General features: G+C 51.0%; 9 protein-coding genes across 9 annotated transcripts; 5 read left to right on the top strand and 4 right to left on the bottom strand.

Moving 5' to 3' along the window:
• Positions 1-257: 257 nt before the first annotated feature.
• Positions 258-4405, bottom strand: VTP21DRAFT_9786 (uncharacterized protein; the record flags this gene model as incomplete). The annotated part of the gene is made up of 5 exons (XM_069400770.1): positions 258-2189; positions 2268-3457; positions 3550-3885; positions 3959-4130; positions 4226-4405. The coding sequence occupies 5 exons, from the start codon at positions 4403-4405 to the stop codon at positions 258-260; spliced, it is 3810 nt and encodes a 1269-aa protein (XP_069253512.1).
• A 421-nt stretch (positions 4406-4826) lies between these two features.
• On the bottom strand, positions 4827-5368 carry VTP21DRAFT_9785 (uncharacterized protein; the record flags this gene model as incomplete). Its single annotated transcript, XM_069400769.1, has 3 exons — positions 4827-4909; positions 5009-5185; positions 5305-5368. The coding sequence occupies 3 exons, from the start codon at positions 5366-5368 to the stop codon at positions 4827-4829; spliced, it is 324 nt and encodes a 107-aa protein (XP_069253511.1).
• Positions 5369-5536: 168 nt separating this feature from the next.
• VTP21DRAFT_9784 (uncharacterized protein) lies at positions 5537-6761 on the top strand (the record flags this gene model as incomplete). The annotated part of the gene is made up of 3 exons (XM_069400768.1): positions 5537-5708; positions 5773-5916; positions 5983-6761. The coding sequence occupies 3 exons, from the start codon at positions 5537-5539 to the stop codon at positions 6759-6761; spliced, it is 1095 nt and encodes a 364-aa protein (XP_069253510.1).
• A 66-nt stretch (positions 6762-6827) lies between these two features.
• On the top strand, positions 6828-7073 carry VTP21DRAFT_9783 (uncharacterized protein; the record flags this gene model as incomplete). The annotated part of the gene is made up of 1 exon (XM_069400767.1): positions 6828-7073. One exon carries the CDS (start codon positions 6828-6830, stop codon positions 7071-7073), a length of 246 nt encoding a protein of 81 aa, XP_069253509.1.
• Positions 7074-8056: 983 nt separating this feature from the next.
• VTP21DRAFT_9782 (uncharacterized protein) lies at positions 8057-8931 on the top strand (the record flags this gene model as incomplete). The annotated part of the gene is made up of 2 exons (XM_069400766.1): positions 8057-8719; positions 8803-8931. 2 exons carry the CDS (start codon positions 8057-8059, stop codon positions 8929-8931), a joined length of 792 nt encoding a protein of 263 aa, XP_069253508.1.
• A 452-nt stretch (positions 8932-9383) lies between these two features.
• Positions 9384-10141, top strand: VTP21DRAFT_9781 (uncharacterized protein; the record flags this gene model as incomplete). The annotated part of the gene is made up of 3 exons (XM_069400765.1): positions 9384-9621; positions 9698-9909; positions 9977-10141. The coding sequence occupies 3 exons, from the start codon at positions 9384-9386 to the stop codon at positions 10139-10141; spliced, it is 615 nt and encodes a 204-aa protein (XP_069253507.1).
• Positions 10142-10406: 265 nt separating this feature from the next.
• Positions 10407-11499, bottom strand: VTP21DRAFT_9780 (uncharacterized protein; the record flags this gene model as incomplete). Its single annotated transcript, XM_069400764.1, has 2 exons — positions 10407-10658; positions 10729-11499. 2 exons carry the CDS (start codon positions 11497-11499, stop codon positions 10407-10409), a joined length of 1023 nt encoding a protein of 340 aa, XP_069253506.1.
• A 903-nt stretch (positions 11500-12402) lies between these two features.
• On the bottom strand, positions 12403-14202 carry VTP21DRAFT_9779 (uncharacterized protein; the record flags this gene model as incomplete). The annotated part of the gene is made up of 6 exons (XM_069400762.1): positions 12403-13067; positions 13142-13288; positions 13359-13385; positions 13457-13576; positions 13652-13910; positions 13981-14202. 6 exons carry the CDS (start codon positions 14200-14202, stop codon positions 12403-12405), a joined length of 1440 nt encoding a protein of 479 aa, XP_069253505.1.
• Positions 14203-15010: 808 nt separating this feature from the next.
• Positions 15011-15607, top strand: VTP21DRAFT_9778 (uncharacterized protein; the record flags this gene model as incomplete). The annotated part of the gene is made up of 3 exons (XM_069400761.1): positions 15011-15094; positions 15157-15454; positions 15525-15607. 3 exons carry the CDS (start codon positions 15011-15013, stop codon positions 15605-15607), a joined length of 465 nt encoding a protein of 154 aa, XP_069253504.1.
• Positions 15608-15669: the final 62 nt, after the last annotated feature.

Here is a 15669-nt window from a genome sequence, read left to right as displayed (position 1 = left end):
ATGATCCTTAACGGGATTCCACGCCAAATTATGCTGGATCGAGCGAGCCCATTCAAACCCTAGAATGACAATAGAATGGGATGGGCCTTAGAAAAATCTATATTTTATTTCCATGATCCAAAATAGTAGACAAGTCCCAAGAAATAGAAGGAGTTAGCCTATTTTTTTTTTGTGTCTATGTATACGAATTGGCGGGGATAGATGGCAGCGGTTTAGAAGAGGGTGGTGGGTGCCAGGGGGGAGGAGGGGGGAAGCTCCTACTTTCTCTGGCTCTTCTTCTTGCTCTTGCTGGCGGTGGATTTTTTCTTTTTCCCTCCGGCGGAGGACGAGGAGCCCTCGCCAATGTAGGCCAGCAGCTCATCGATGGGCAGATTGCCCTTGGCGCCGTATCCGTCCTTGACGGCGCCCGAGGGCGACACCTTTCTGCCCACGGCGCCCGCGTTCGGAGACGCATGCAGCCGTGTTTCCGCCTGCTTCTGCTGGTCCAGGGCCATCTTGGCCGCGTAGACCGCGTTCGTGGTCAGCTCCTTCAGCCAGATCTCGCTCTCCCGGGTGCGGGGATCCTCGTCGCCGAGCCGCTCCTTGAAGATGTTGTACGCCTGCTTCTCCACCGCCAGCGCTTTCTTGAAATCGCCGGTGAGGGCATACGATTTGGCAAGCAAGTGGTTGCCGGATGCGGTGAGGACGTGGTCCTTACCGAAGATGGACTCTTGGACGGCACAGGCGCGCTCAAAGAAGCGGCAGCTGAGTGTGAACTCGCGGAGGTGCTGGAGCATCACCGCCACGTTATTGTCGGCGGTGGCGGAGTCGGGGTGCCCGCTTCCGTAAACGATCTCCCAGTACTTCATGGCGTGTCTCAGGTAACGTAGGGCCAGGCGGGTTCTACCGGCGGCGTGCTCGAAGAGCGAGAGATTCAGGTAGGCGTGGATCGTCTCGGGGGCGTCGACGCCACAGGTGCGCTCAAGAACCACGACGGACTTGCGCTGCAGCTCGAGGGCAAGCTCGCGCTCCTCCGACTGGTAGTAGATCATCGCCAGGGATCCATAGCACCGGGCCGTCTCCGGGTGCACAAACCCGTAGCACTGCTCGTGCAGCGCCAAGGACTCGTGCAGCAGCTCCACACCCAGCTGGCGTTGGCCTTGGGCGAGGGCGAGCCGTCCCGTCTCGAAGGACTCCTCCGCAAACTGGCTGCGGGGAGAGGAGTCCTTGACCACGGGAACCAATGCGACCACGTCCTCGGGGAGGAAGGTGGTCACGCGCGGCCGCTTGGTTTTCTTCTCGGCCGGCGCCTTCTTGCCCTTTTTGTGACCATTGCGGCCAGACTCAGGGGCAACGGGGGCGGCGTCTTCGTCGGATTCGTGCTGCACCGGCTCGAAGCAGTAGTCGCGGGCTTCGAGCTGCACGCCAACTCGCAAGCAGACCTCTCTCAGCAAGGGGACCTTGCGCACCCGCGCCATGAAGTCGGCGGGCAGAGAGTACCGGAAGCGGCGCTGCACCTCGAAGCGGATCTCCTCTTGGAGAGCGGCCGGGGTGAGTTGTGCGTAGTCGAAGGAGGAGGCGGTGGGGGGAGCAGGGGTGGGGTTGTAGCCGGTACCAACCAAGCAGTTGAAAAAGTGGGCCACGCAGTGGGCGGTCTCGGTGGTCGGCACGTCGCGCAACAGTTTGCGGATGATCCGCTTGCAGGCGCGGATGATCATCTCGTGGACCAGAAGCTCCACGATGTAGTCCAAGCGATGCTCTTTCACGCTCTCCGCCAGCGATGCGATCCTTCCGAGGTAGCGGATGTTAATGCCCCGGCGATGGAGCGTCCGGGTGAGCTGGCTTCCATCCAGGGGAGAGACCACATGGGACGCGAAATCAACAATAATGCCCGGGATGATGGTCTCACGCAAGAACCGAGAAGCCTGGCGCACGACCTCTTCTTGCTGGCGCGTCTCCTCATCATGGCTGCTCTCTTTGTGGGCATAGGGGAGGAATGCATCAGGGTTGAAGCTGAGGTCAAACTCGGAGGTATCGATTTCTTCGACGTCGTTGGCCTTGTCGTCGCCCTCCGCTTCTCGGCCCTCGGCTTGCTCCTTCTCCTCCTTTCCGTCACCCGGCTGCTGCTCGCTGGCGGAATCCTCAGGCTTCTCCTGCGGTGCCTCCTTTTCGCCCTGGTTGCTCTGGTCCTCAGACTCGGCCTTTGCCTCCTAGAAGAAATGTAGACCCCATTCAACGACTCTATTCTTAAATCTGCCCATAAAACGGTGGAGGAGAGTAACGCCTACCTTTTGCTTGGCCAAGGCCTTTTCCTTGACCCAGGCTCGCAGGCGGTGCTCCCAGAAGAGCTCCAACAGCTCGGGTCGCAGGAAGGTAAGCCTGTGAGGGTAAGGAATCTTCTCCTTCTTGTCGCCCTCGTTTCCATCCTCTTTAGCGTCCCCATTCTCGCCCTTGGCCTTATTGTCCACCTCTTCCAGGAACTCGATGTCCACCGGGCACATGCGGCACAGGTCGAGCAAGTATTTCCGCCCATCCGCGCCCAACAGCCCCTTCACGTCATGGGAGGTGTAGAGGCGTACGTCTCCGACCGCGTGTTCGGCCAGTCGCAGCTGTCGAGCCACTTTGCCCACCAGCTCGTGGAAGGCCGGGTCGGACACCACGTCTCCCCCCTCCACACTCCCGTACACCACGGTGCTCTCCTCCTGCTGGCGGAAGATGCCCGGCACGATACTCTGGGCGACAATCCGCTCGCCCTTGTAGTCCACGATCACCTGGCCGAGGGTGCACAGGCCAGGGACGTCCGCCTGATTGATGCCGCGCACCCCGGCAAGATCCTTGCCGGCCGCGACGTGTGCGGCCTCATCGCCGCCCAAGCTTTCATAGATGCCGCGGGCGTCCATTGCTTTGCTGTAGAAAATGCTATTGTGTACATACATGTGACAGGGACGCGGCTCAAGGGGATTCAGCGGGATGATCTCCCCGTGGACCACCCCAAGGGAGCCCTTGACCGCGGCCTCGCCGAAATCGGCGTGCACCTTGTGCAGCATTCGGTCGCGCAAGACGCGCTCCTGGAGGGTGTTGCGGGGGAGTTCGCGGTGCGTCTGTAGCTCATCGTTCCAGTCCCGGAGCGAATCGGCGGACTCCACGCCGAACACCAGATAGGCCTCTGCTGGCCGCCCAGCATCGTAGGTATGGGGCCATGACTTGACGAGCCAGGAGTTCGCGGGGTACGGGATGGGCAGGGCCTCGTGGATCTGCGAGCGGCCGATCATGTCTTGGAGTTTACGGAATTGGGAGGCGAATTGAGGGGAGATTTCTTGCAAGAGGGTGATGAGGGAGTGGGTAGGGGGGGTGGGTTTGCGGGGGTTCGGGTCGAATTGTGTGCGGGAGGAACGGTTCACGAAGAAGCCGTGAGCGGAGGAGGTGATCTGGAGATTTTCGCCTTCCAGGGTGACCACCGATAGATACATTAAATCACCTAAAGGGGAAGCGAAGTGTCAGAAACAGCACAGCAAGGAAGGCCATGGGTGCTTCCACTGGCTCTGGACCAAGAGACTCAAGTGCACGTACCACGGAGGCGACGAGGGTGAGGAGGCGGGTTCCACCCCGAGACGGCCAAGCTTCTCAGGCATGTCACAGGACGATGCTCAAACCCTTCGGGCACAAATCTTGACAGCGAGGGAGCCGCGTCGAATTGGTAGTCTGCGAATGCCGTCGGCTTGCCGGGCTTTCCCTCGCTGGGAGGCTTCTCTTCGGTGGCGTCGTCAGCAGCGGCACTTGTGATTGTCCCAAGAAAAGACACGCCAGAGTGCACACCTAGCGAGCTGGGGGTGTTCTTGACGGGGCCAGAGAGCACATCACGCAAGCGATTGACGTGGATACGAGCCTCGCGCTCTGTGTAGAGATCTAAAGACACAATGGAGCAGACACGCATTAGAGCATGGGCCACCTTGCAACACTGTGAACGTCCAAAATGTACCCTCGATCAGATCCAATTCACTCTCGGGAGTCAGGCCCTCCACATCGCCTAGCTCGATAAAGTCATTCAGGCGCTTGCCCTCGAATGCGAGATAGAAGCAAGAGTACATGAAGGCCTCGGGCGATTCCATCACGAGCTGTCGTACCTCGTGGATAATCTCATGCGGGCTCACCTGTCCAAACCAGAGATTAGTCCATGCCTCAATGGGGGGGGGGGGGAGCGTTGACTCCACCGGAATCCGGAGGAGGGGGGGGGGGGCACACGTACAATCACTTGAATCTTGCCGGAATTGCGGGGAAGTTTGATCGTCAGCTGGAACTGGGGCTCGACGGCCACGGGTTCCTGGGATGCAGCCTCGCCATTCTGCGCGGGGCTCTGTTCCGATGCCGCTTGTTCCGCCGCCGCCGGCGCGGATGCTAAGACTTGATCGTCGACAGGAGAAGGCATCGTCAAGTAACGGAATGGGATATCTATAATTCTAGAGACATGCGGGCTCAGAAAAGAAAGTACACAGAATGGACAACCGCCACAAGAAGAATTGGGTTACTTTTTGGACGTGTCAGTGGAATGGTGGTTCGTCGTCCCCCTCTGCTTCACCTATGTTTATCTATCGTGAGAATGAGGAGAGTCCGACGAATTCGAAGTGAAAACAAAAATCCGCAGTCACAACTACACAAGATGACGCATAACGGAAAAAGGCCTCCCCGATTTTTCGCGCACGCTTGCCCCTTCCCGTCATATCCCAGTTTGCCATGAGAAGAATAAAGGATGACCCGCCGAGAATGGCGAGGGAGGGGAGCCCGCTTGGGGGGATAAAAAAGACACCTCACAGAAAGGCGAACGTGTCCAGAAAACACAATGCCTCCCGTCATGCGGTTGCCATGGAGCATCGCTCCATGCAAGCGTAATCCCCAGCTGGGGAATGGAGGCCCACTCTGGCGCGGATGATGACTAAAGCGCAAAGAAACAGGAAAAGGTGGAAAAAAAGGGTGTGGCTCGTAGAGTTGGCGAGCACGCAGTTTCTGGCCTTTCAGACGCTGCGAAACTTACACAACCTAACAGCGCTTGACAGCTTGAAAATGGCGAGGGCGGGCTTAAGAGGGGAAGGCTGACGGCGGATTGCCCAACCTTGTGCGGCTGCGGAACCCTGCAGGCCGCGGTGTTGGCCCAGGGCCTCAGCCGAAGCGCGGGCGAGGGCCTGCGCAACCGGCTCCAGCTCGATCGAGCCTTGACTCGATCAGCCCGGCGCCGTTCTCCCCCCTCCAGCTCACATTTTGCCGCTTTCTGATTAACCCATTGCGCGATTGCGCAAATTAAGGTTAAGGTTGTCCGGGGCTTGAACTAACTTCGGTCGAAGTCTACGTTTTGTCCGCTTACATAAAAAACAACACGCTTCGGTTGGCCCACCATTTATTGTACTCACACGCCCCTTCACACTATCTTCCGTAGCCTTTCTCTAGTCTCTTCCTCAGCGCGGCCACTGACTAACCCACGGCAAGCGTCTCCAATCCCCCCCATCCCGCGATTCAGCCGACTTTGCCCTTCGCCGCCCCGCGCCCTCTCCCCTCCCCCCGCACCATGTCCGCCAATCCATTCCCCCGCCATCCCCCTCACGACATTCCCCCCCACATGCTGCCGCATTCCCCGCAATCGCAGCCCTCGCTGTCACCCGCGCATGAGCAATCCATCCTCAGCCCCCTCAATGGCATCCCCGCCAAGCCCAAGCGGCAGCAGGTGAAGAATGCATGCGGTAAGGTCCCCCCGTGATGTGATTTTTGATTTACGAGGATTCAATGTGCGGTTTGGTTTGCTAGTGCATTGCCAGAAGGCCTGCAAGAAGTGCGATGAGGGCAGGCCGTGCCAGCGGTGCATCCGGCTGGGGCTCTCCGACACGTGCGTAAACTCGCCGCGGAAGGAGCGCAAGAAGACGGTGGCCCGGCGGCAGCGCGAGGATAAACGTAAGCTAGGCCCAAGCATGGATTCGGTTCGAGATTGTGATTCCAACCTCTTCTCCCCTCCCCTAGGGCTACGCACAAGCATCCCCAAGCAGTCGAGCCCAAAGCTGATCCAGCACAGCGACGCAGTCCCCCTCACGCCGCTGCCGACATCCATAGGATACCCCCTGGAGGCGGTGCCTGCGCCGCCCTACCCCATCCCCCATTCTCCCTTTGCCGCCTCGTGCGAGCCCCCCAGCATCGTCATGTCCCAGGCCTTCTCCCCATACTATCCGCCTTGGATGCATGGGCCCATGCCCCCCTATCCCATTCACCACCCATCATTGCAACCGCCGCACCTCCAGCATCCGCACTCGCAGCCGGGAATCTCCATCGGCTCCTCGCAGCCGCCCCCCCAGTCGCAACCCCGCCCCCACCCGCACCCGCACCCGCACCCGCACCCGCACCTCCAACCTCAGCCCCCTCTCCAGCCGCACCCCCAACCCCAAGCCTCCAACATCCGGGAAACTCACCCGGCGATCCCGCAGGGAGGCGGCCAGGCCGGGCCGCCCGGGAATGCTCGGCCGCCGCCGGGGGTGTACGTGAACGGCAGCGGGCATCAGCACCCCGGCCATCCCCATCCCGGCGTCCTCAGGGTGATGAGGGGCAGCCACCCGGCCCTTGTGCATGACGCCCAGGGGTACGAACACGCCCCCGCCTATTTGCACACGCCTCCCTCGCACCCGCCGGCCGGCAATCTGCTGCTCACCAGCTTCCCGCAACAGCATCCCCCCGTATTTCAGCACGTGCACCCCGTAATGCATCCCGCGGATGCGGAACGATATCCTGGACTTTATTTCAACTGTTAGACGTTTAGATTGTAATATTTTCTATTTTCCATCTTCTTCTCTCTATCTTTCTAACGGCAGGCTTAGATGGCTCGATCTTCTTTTTTGTGCTTCTATTTTCTCAAGCTGGCAGAATCACACGGAAAAACGATTGTTTATGTATATTATCCGGGGAGCCAATCATCCCCCCTCTATCATTTTATAATAACTCCAACTGCTATTCCGACTGCTGCTCTCACTCCCCCTACTGTTTTCTGTATATTACCCTCGCCCCCTAATGCTGACGATAATAATAATAAAGAGATTAGACCAGATGTTCTGGGAGAAAGATAATCTTTAGACTTCATCTCTGCCGTGCTACTCGAAATCGGCCCTTGTGCTTGCGATAAACTTTCTCTGTGTTGGGAATTTTTTGGGTTTGCACGCGATGGAGAACCTTGGTTCTCTGCTTCTTCGCGTCCGTAGCACATCGGATGCCCGAGAGGCACGGCTCGTCTTGGCTGGCTCGCCCTGAACAGGAATTTCGATTTTCAAGCTTAGGCCACCCCTCTCCGTTTAAGGTTGCTCCATGACTAATCGGCGCGTTTATTTAAGGTAAAATTGCAGGTTAGGAAAAGAGGGCATTGAGTTAGGGTTGCCGGCTCCCCTATGGGACTTGGATCACGTCAGGGATAGGTTGCAGGGCCAATCTCATCACGCGCCCGCGGCCGAGCAGGCCGGCTGCTGGGCCATCGTGCTAGGGTTGTCGTTAGGTTTTCCTCTGCAGAGCTAGTCAGGGGATAAAAGTTTCTCTGGCTCTCAATGGAGCCGCTTCTATTTAGAGTTTCATATATTAAGAACGGAGTTCGGCCAATGGGTCGAACAAGAATTTAGAATAGATTCGTGCTCTTGGCCAGTGGCTGGCTGCCAGTCTTCACCCTGGTGTAAGTTTGAATCCCCCCTGAAGTCATGGCCCAGTTTCGCAGTCACTTATGCGTTATCCATATATGTCTAAATGGGAATCTTGGTAGGATGACTTGTATACCGCAATAAAGGTTTTGTCATGATAAACAATTTCAGGTGTTCCTGGCATTGATGTAGTGTAGCTGTCGACGGAAATTCATTTCCTTACAAAGCCGGGCATCTTGGGTCCGATGCATCTCCTTTCAAGGCAATTTTATTCAGATTCTCTTGGGCACTCCGCCGGTTGCTAATTGCATTTGGGTGATCCGATCTCAAGGCCGATTCGTAGATTACTGGCGCATGGTTATACAGTGAATCGACCTTCTTGTTATATATATACATCCATCCCATCTCAATATCAAGTAATATGAAAAATGCTCTCGTCTGACAATTCAACTTTCGATTACCAACCAGATCGCATTTATACCGTTAGGGAATTTGAAGCAATCAACGACTGGCTCAAAACCCACCACCTCGGAATCAGCGATATTCCGATCATCCATTTCGAGCTAGACTCGAGCGGAAAACTCATCCCCGTATCGCAAACACCCGTTTATATAGAAGGTGCCGTCGCTGAGATTGGAAGACAGCTCGGCAATTGGAACATCCATAGTAAGCAGAATGGGGCTATTACTGCTTCGCAGGGGGGCTTCAATCTTACTACGGCAGGAGGAAGAACCATCAGGGCGCCTGATATCGCTTTTATACCAAAGGAAACATATCGCGCTCTAACTCAAGAACAACTACTGTCCTTTCAAGGTCAGCCCTTTAGCCCAACCTTTGTCGTTGAAGTCGAGGATCTCACTCTTGAATCAAAGCTTTCGGTGCTTACCAAAAAATTTAAAGATGAATATTTTCCAGCCGGCATAGAGCTAGGGTGGTTGATAGATCCGGTAAATAAAAGTATTTATACATTCAAGAGAACGGTCAGTGGATCTGTTCGCCGCCATAATCATGGGTGGAGGGACGTTACGGGTAGGGATGTATTACCAGAATTCATATTAGATATTATGGTTATGGATAATATCCTCTCGCAGGTATGTTGTGTTATGTTTGCCATTTCTTTTACAATACAAAATATTCAATCTTTTGTATGGATGGGCTACCGGAATCCTCACAGTCTTCATCGGGATCCTCAGATAGTGAGAAAATCGAATGCCCTAAGTGCGATTTAACTTTCAAGAGTGATAATAAGTTTATAAAGCACTACGAGCGTGATCACGCACTCAAAAAACGCAAGCTTCATTAGGAAAGGTAGGAAGGTAAGGTCTTATATTTCACCTATGTTTTATATGAACAGTGAACGTAGTTTTCTCCTAGACAAACCTTGCCAGATTACTCCCTAATATACGGGAATGATAGGCATGTATAGCACGCTCTGCTATCTGTATTTACTGTATCTTGCTTTGCTATTGCCGATGTACTTTGTGCATATGAAGACATGCATGTATTCACAATATGTAATATAATCTTCTGCTCGTGAAATATTGTTCTGTGCCGTAACCCATTGAATAATAAAAACAGTTTCAATAGTGTTGTCAGTCTCGGAACCTACAGCTGGATTTCAATCCTCTAGCATTAACTATATTTAGAGGGATTCACATTAATACGAGATCGAACCTCTCTGCTCTAATTTAAAGCCATAAAACAGCAGATATCCAATGAAAATCCATCCTCCACGACTACCTTAGCCAAGCAACAATGGGCTTGTTTACCACAGAAATAACAGTCACAGGTTTAACTGATCCTCTCAACCTGGCTACCTCGATAGCTTTGGATCTTACTATTACAGAAAGAATGAATTCAGCATCACCATTTAATACTGCCACCAACATCGATCCCAATGCCAACCAGCCGATACAGCCGCCTCCAGGCGTCGAGGCCGTTCAAGCAGTGATGGAATCGTGCCCAGGCAAGTTTGTGGCCAGTGGAGTAGCAGGTAACCACTTAACTCCCTTCTTCCTCTCACTCCAAGCTTCCTAGTACTCACATCGGTCACCGATGGTCCTTAATAGGTTTCTTCCTTGGTGGTGCATTTGGTCTACTGATGGCCTCGTTAGACTATGGTGGCCCCTCGATGTCTCCTGAAACTTCCACCGCCGATTTATCCACAAAGCAGCAAGTAAAACTTGCATTGCGCGACATGGGGCGGCGGACGTGGTCATCAGCCAAAAATTTTGCGGTGATTGGAGCGGTGTTCTCAGGCACTGAATGTATTATAGAATCGGTAAGTGTTCCTACGCTTTTCTTCTCTCGGAGAATCTCCGCTCATCCGCATTAATCCTCTCTTTCAGTATCGCGCCAAGAATGACTTATACAATGGTGCAATGGCAGGTTGCTTTACTGGAGGGGTTCTGGCGGCAAGAGCCGGTCCTCAGGCGGTAGGACTGGGATGTGCCGGTTTCGCAGCCTTTTCTACCGCCATCGAGTGGTGGCTTCGCCGCGAGCCTTCCGACTGATCACAGTAGACTCTCCCCTTGTAAAAAAAAATCCTCTTCTTGTGTAGAAAAGATTCCCCATTCGCTCTTATTCTTCCTTCATATTCAGTTGTAATAGAAATAGATAATATTCTATTTGCAAGTGAGAGGAAAAAAAAAACAAAGTTTAAATAGGGCAATGGTACAGAAAGTATGCAGTACATTGTATAATGAAAAGAATGGCCACACTCGGATGATCTCGACCCGGGAGAGCATGTGATCCCCGCAATGCTTCCCCGCTTGCTTCTTATCCGCCCAAACAAGCTTCTCTTTCGAGTAGATAGCGCCTCTCCCTCTCCATATAATTTTTATCTCGTATTCGGTAGGCCCACATCGCAAACGTCAGGATCACGGAGATCGAAAGGATGACCTCGTTCCAAATAAATCCGAGCACATCAATGTGCTGCCCAACATCCTTGGGAATACCGGGCATTGTTGAGCGTACCTCGGGCAGTGCGAAAAGAAGAGTGGATGAGACGGCAACATCGCCTAGATTCACCTGGCAGAGAGGAACAAGACGTTTTAGGGGTGGGCTTCTAGAATAAAACAGGGAGGTGAGAGTGGCTTACCTCTCGCCCATAGACAATGATTTGGTAGGAGATGGCTGCGGCCGATAGGGTGATTAACCACATCAACACCCCCACGAAAATGCTGAAGCCTTTCACGAAGGAGGTCTGCTCGAGATTGAAGGTCACAAGGTACAAAAACTTGTCCGAGGCGTGGCCTAGCTGGAGTGGATCTGGATCAATATCAACCGAAAGCCGATAGGACTGCATGATACTCTTGAAGTTAAGGGAGAGAGGAAGACTAATGCTACCGTTGACCGTTTTTGCCAGAATAAGAAGTGTAGCTTGCCATCGATCAAATGGATAGAGGGCGGCATCACCCTCATCAAAGGGAAGCTCAATGTATTTGGCGATGATGCCAGTCATGTTGCTTACAGCTATGCTCTCTCCATTGATCAATATGATGGTTCCGTTATACTCTCTTGCAAATGGTTCGGTGAGGTTACTAAAAGCATCGCCCTCTTCTTTGGCCAATACCTTCAGTTTGATGGTGCTTTTATCCAGATCTGCGGAGGTAATGGTCAGATTAGCGACCATTTCATGCTGATCTATTAAGTCATCGTTTGGGAAATGTTCTTTAATGTCGTATGAAAAGCTGGTTTCATTCAGTTCTGACTGACGTCGAAACGCAAGATAGGTAGGGACCACTGCAGCAATGAGTAAAAGAAAGAGAAAGAGCCCAACCAGCGGACTAAATGTCACCAAGAATTTTGAGGAACAACGGCGATTGGATTGTCTGACGGGCTTCGACGCTATAATATCAAATGGAGCCATGTCTCATTGCATTGCGGCAATGTATGCGCAAAGAAGCAATGCAAAGGAAAATAATTAGAGATATCCAGCGTAAAACAGATGCTATTTTTTTTAAGTCCGTGTTTGCACAAATGCGTGTAGCGATAGGGAAATAATGGAAGAGTTAGCTTCTGGTTGCTTAGACAAACCGGGCTTTTTGAAATCCTCGATTATGATCGAATCATATAACCTAAACTCGAAGAAGATTCCACGGAAACCTGTGCCATCTTCTGTGACCGCTAGATTTCTAGGGGATTGCTTCCAATTCTAATCAAACTATTACATCGAAGCGCACCCCAAGGTCTTCTGGCTGCACTGTTGCTTGTGCAGTCTCTCCAAGGTTCATCCGTTTGCAAGTATTTCCATATAGGCATTTAAAGATCGCTTCTGTCTTTAAAAGCAATTATCCCGTAAAATACTTGACGGACCTATATTATATTACGGCCATGACTCTGGATAATGAAGAGACGTGTTTATTAATTTTCTCTTTTAGCACACTGCAGCAATGCTATGCATATCTGAAGTTTTCTCGAGACGAACACAATCCAAAATAACAAAACCGGGGCCGTGGCTCAAATCTCACTGCCCAGAAATAACACGATGATAGAACCAATAAATAACTATAGAATCATACCGCTATTAAAGAAGTCCAAGCACTATGGCTTTTCTCAGAGATGTAAATAAACGAAAATAACGACGACTGAGAGAAAGTGAAAAAAGAAATGTAAAAAAAACGGTAAAATCATGATACACATGAGAAAAATAAGTTTACGAAAATTAAGAAAACACCTCTCTAGATCAACCTCCAGTTGGGAGAGCGGAAACGCAAAAGAGAAGAGACCCAATAAAAAGAGTGAAGGCGAACACTTCAGATGGCAGGGCGGTTCAGTGCTCAGTGTCTACACCCCCAGCTCTGTTATCTATCTTCACTTCAGATACTAGCTGAGTAATGTCTTCAAGCGGGTCTTGATCTGATCTCAATGTGGTGGTAGGGGGCGACGTCACGAGGTTCTGGGAGGAAAGGATGGTTTTTGAGCTCTTACCCTCCAAAGCCTCTTTTTCCGTTTCGCCGTTCTCAGTCCTGAGATCTACCTCACTTCCATTGGAGGATGCTGCCGAGTTCTGCCTTGAATGGAACGAGCTTCTCGTTCCTCTCCGGAGCTTGCTCACCGCTTTCAGCACCGTTACGATATGGGCAATGCTCTTGATTGCACAGCGGAGCTCTTCCTCCGTTACTTCTGTTACCATCAAACTGCAGTTCTCTTCGGTCGAAGTAAGAGGATTTGTTCCATTCTCCGTAACCCAAGGATGGTTGCGGATCTCCTGTAGTGAGATGCGTTGATTCGGGTCGCGCTCGAGGATACGCCGAAGCAGGTCCTGTAACTGCGGATCTAGCAAGGATGGGATATCGATGGGAGCTGTGCGGATAGATTCATACAGCTCAATAATGTTGGTGCTCGTGAACGGCAATCGGCCTAGGACCATGCAGTAGAGGGTGATGCCCATGGACCAAATATCAGCCGCTTTCCCAGAGATTTCGCCATGATTCGCTATTGAGAAATTAAAAGTGCGGGTTGTAAGAATATGCAAATAATTATTCTGCTGACTTCAGATAAACACCGACCTACGCACAGCTCAGGCGCCATAAATGCAGGGCTGCCTGCTGATTTCGTCAATCGGTCATTGTTCTGAACAAACATTTCCGATACTCCGAAATCCACGATCTTAAGCACTCCGTTATTATCCAACAGAAGATTATCCGGTTTAATATCTGAATAGGAAAGGAAATTCCATTAGTACATTATGCTTAATGCTACTCTGTGAGGGTGTTAAATAAATACCTCTATGGACTATGTTGTTCTCATGTACTATTCCAAAACATACACATATATTAATATGGGCCCCATATGTATAGTGTAACTCGAATATAGGCACTCACAATATTCAAATCCTAAAACCATCTGGCGAAAGTAGTCCCTGGCAACCTCTGGTTTGAATGGCTCAGTGGTTGTCTCCGGTTGCACATCCATTATTGCGCCTTTATGGCACATCTCAAACACTGTCAGCAATACGAGAGAGGAGGGTTATTATTTTTCGGTTTTCGTTTAAGCAAAATTAGCATTTTTCAGCTTACCCATATAGAGTGAATCGTCAGACGGGTCATCCAATACCTCTAGCAGTTCGACAACGTTTTCATGATGCAGCTTTTTGAGAATAGCAACTTCTCCTCGCACCAGTGCAAAAGGATCGTTGCATTGATTGGAGATCTCCTCTCGGCCTATTGCTCTGCCGCCTCTCCCCCGCAGACCCCCCCGACCGCCACGAGCTGGGCGGCGGAAAAAGCTTGACTTATCCTTCTTTCGCAGGCGAGATTTACTAAACTCTTTAATTGCCTAAAAAATAAAAAGGATTCCATGAGATGTATAATAATAGCGATGACACGAAATAAAAGAGAATGGGTACATATTCTTTCTGAGTATTAGTATCCACTCCCAAGTGCACGGTCCCGAACGCACCGCGCCCAATCTCTTTCTTGAGCAAGTACTGATTGATTTGCTTAAGCCCCTCTTCGGTCTCGGTGGTTTTCGCTTGGAGTGTTTCTTTCACAATTTCACGCCTCTCTGTGGAATAGGAAGAACGGCGGGGCCCATCGGTTTTAGCTCTTGTGCTTTCTTCTGCATTCATGATTTGCTGGGAGACTCAGAATGGTCTTTGTGGCAAAGCTGGGGAGAAAGAGGAGGCGCTGGCTGGCTTATGCTGTTTTTTTTTCCCTTAAATTAAGGGCTTGAGCTGTGTTGATAAAGCCGCCCTCAAAATTCGTGTATTAAATGCTGAGAATTGAATGGGGCTAACGTTTTCTCATTATCTAACCGTCCCGGTGATCGCCATTGGTACAACTAGATTGGACCCTTAGTATAGCTCACTTCAATATGGATATTATTATTGTTTTACTTTTTTGTGTTTTATGTTGATGTGCTATGTTTCAATAGCATAGCCCCGTTTGCTATCTTATCGATGGAGAGGATAAAAGGGGATGAGAGCTCGATGTGCAAATGCGGGAGATTTGGAAGGGAAATTTTATAGTAGGTAGGCTGAAGGGTGTGAAAATAGATAGATTATAAAGAGAAATGGGAACAAGCAAATACAGGATGCTTGCGATATACATTCCTTTGTTTTGCTATAATCTTTCTATTTTGCAACCTCTTAACCATATTGCATTCGCTCTCTTTAAACGCTCCGTTGTCTCGAGCATATCGTCTTGAAATTTACTGTAATAAATTTGCTTGTCAAAGTGATTCAAGGTACTTCTACCCCAGCATTGGATCAGAGCAAGCGCTTAACACTTCGAGTTTACACAATAACAAGATAAATAAGAGTGGTGAACGAAAGAGCCTGCCATACACGTGCCACAGTCAGCCACACTTCTAATAGAAGCGCGAATTTATAGGGTCTTTTGAATATAAGCTAATTAATCTTTGCAGTAAAATTAACCATGGCACATCGATTCAATTTTGTCAAATCTGTGTGGCAAGCATTTCTAGCTTCAGGTGGGCATGACGCTCAAACACTCGGTGGGGTAAATACTTTGCGCATCTATATTTTCATCCCACCAATGGATTCTCAAAGTTTTCACGATAGATGACGCTCGCGAATACAGCCAACGGGCAAATCACGGCTACGCTCCCAGTTACACCACAACATTTGAATCGTTTGGGCTCTGTGCATGGGGGCCTCATTGCCACCATTATTGACGTGGGAGGCTCTCTCGCTATATCTTCGAAGGGCTATTACACAACTGGAGTCAGCACAGATTTAAATGTGAGTTATATTGCAGGAGCAAAGGAGGGCGAGGAGCTAAATATATTGGGAAAGGTGGATAAAATGGGGAAAACTCTAGCGTTCACTTCGGTTGAGATTCGCGTGGGAGAACGGTTGGGTGAGTAGGGCCATTTCCATATTCTATCCTCATACATTCTCTTATTGGTCGTCCCGTTTGAATCATGTAGTTGCGGTAGGCCGCCATACAAAGTATGTGTCGCCCATACACAGCAACCCACAAAATGATAAAGACCTTCTTAAGCTAAAATAGAACACGATATCATTGATTATATAGATTTAAGAGAAAAAAAAAGTTGACTCTAATTTACATTA

Source organism: Calcarisporiella thermophila (genome assembly GCF_041956535.1).
Source record: "Calcarisporiella thermophila strain CBS 279.70 unplaced genomic scaffold VTP21scaffold_6, whole genome shotgun sequence".
Classification (NCBI taxonomy): Eukaryota; Fungi; Calcarisporiellomycota; class Calcarisporiellomycetes; order Calcarisporiellales; family Calcarisporiellaceae; genus Calcarisporiella; species Calcarisporiella thermophila.
The sequence above is the reverse complement of the archived record's forward strand: the minus strand, read 5'-3'. Positions and strand labels throughout refer to the sequence as shown.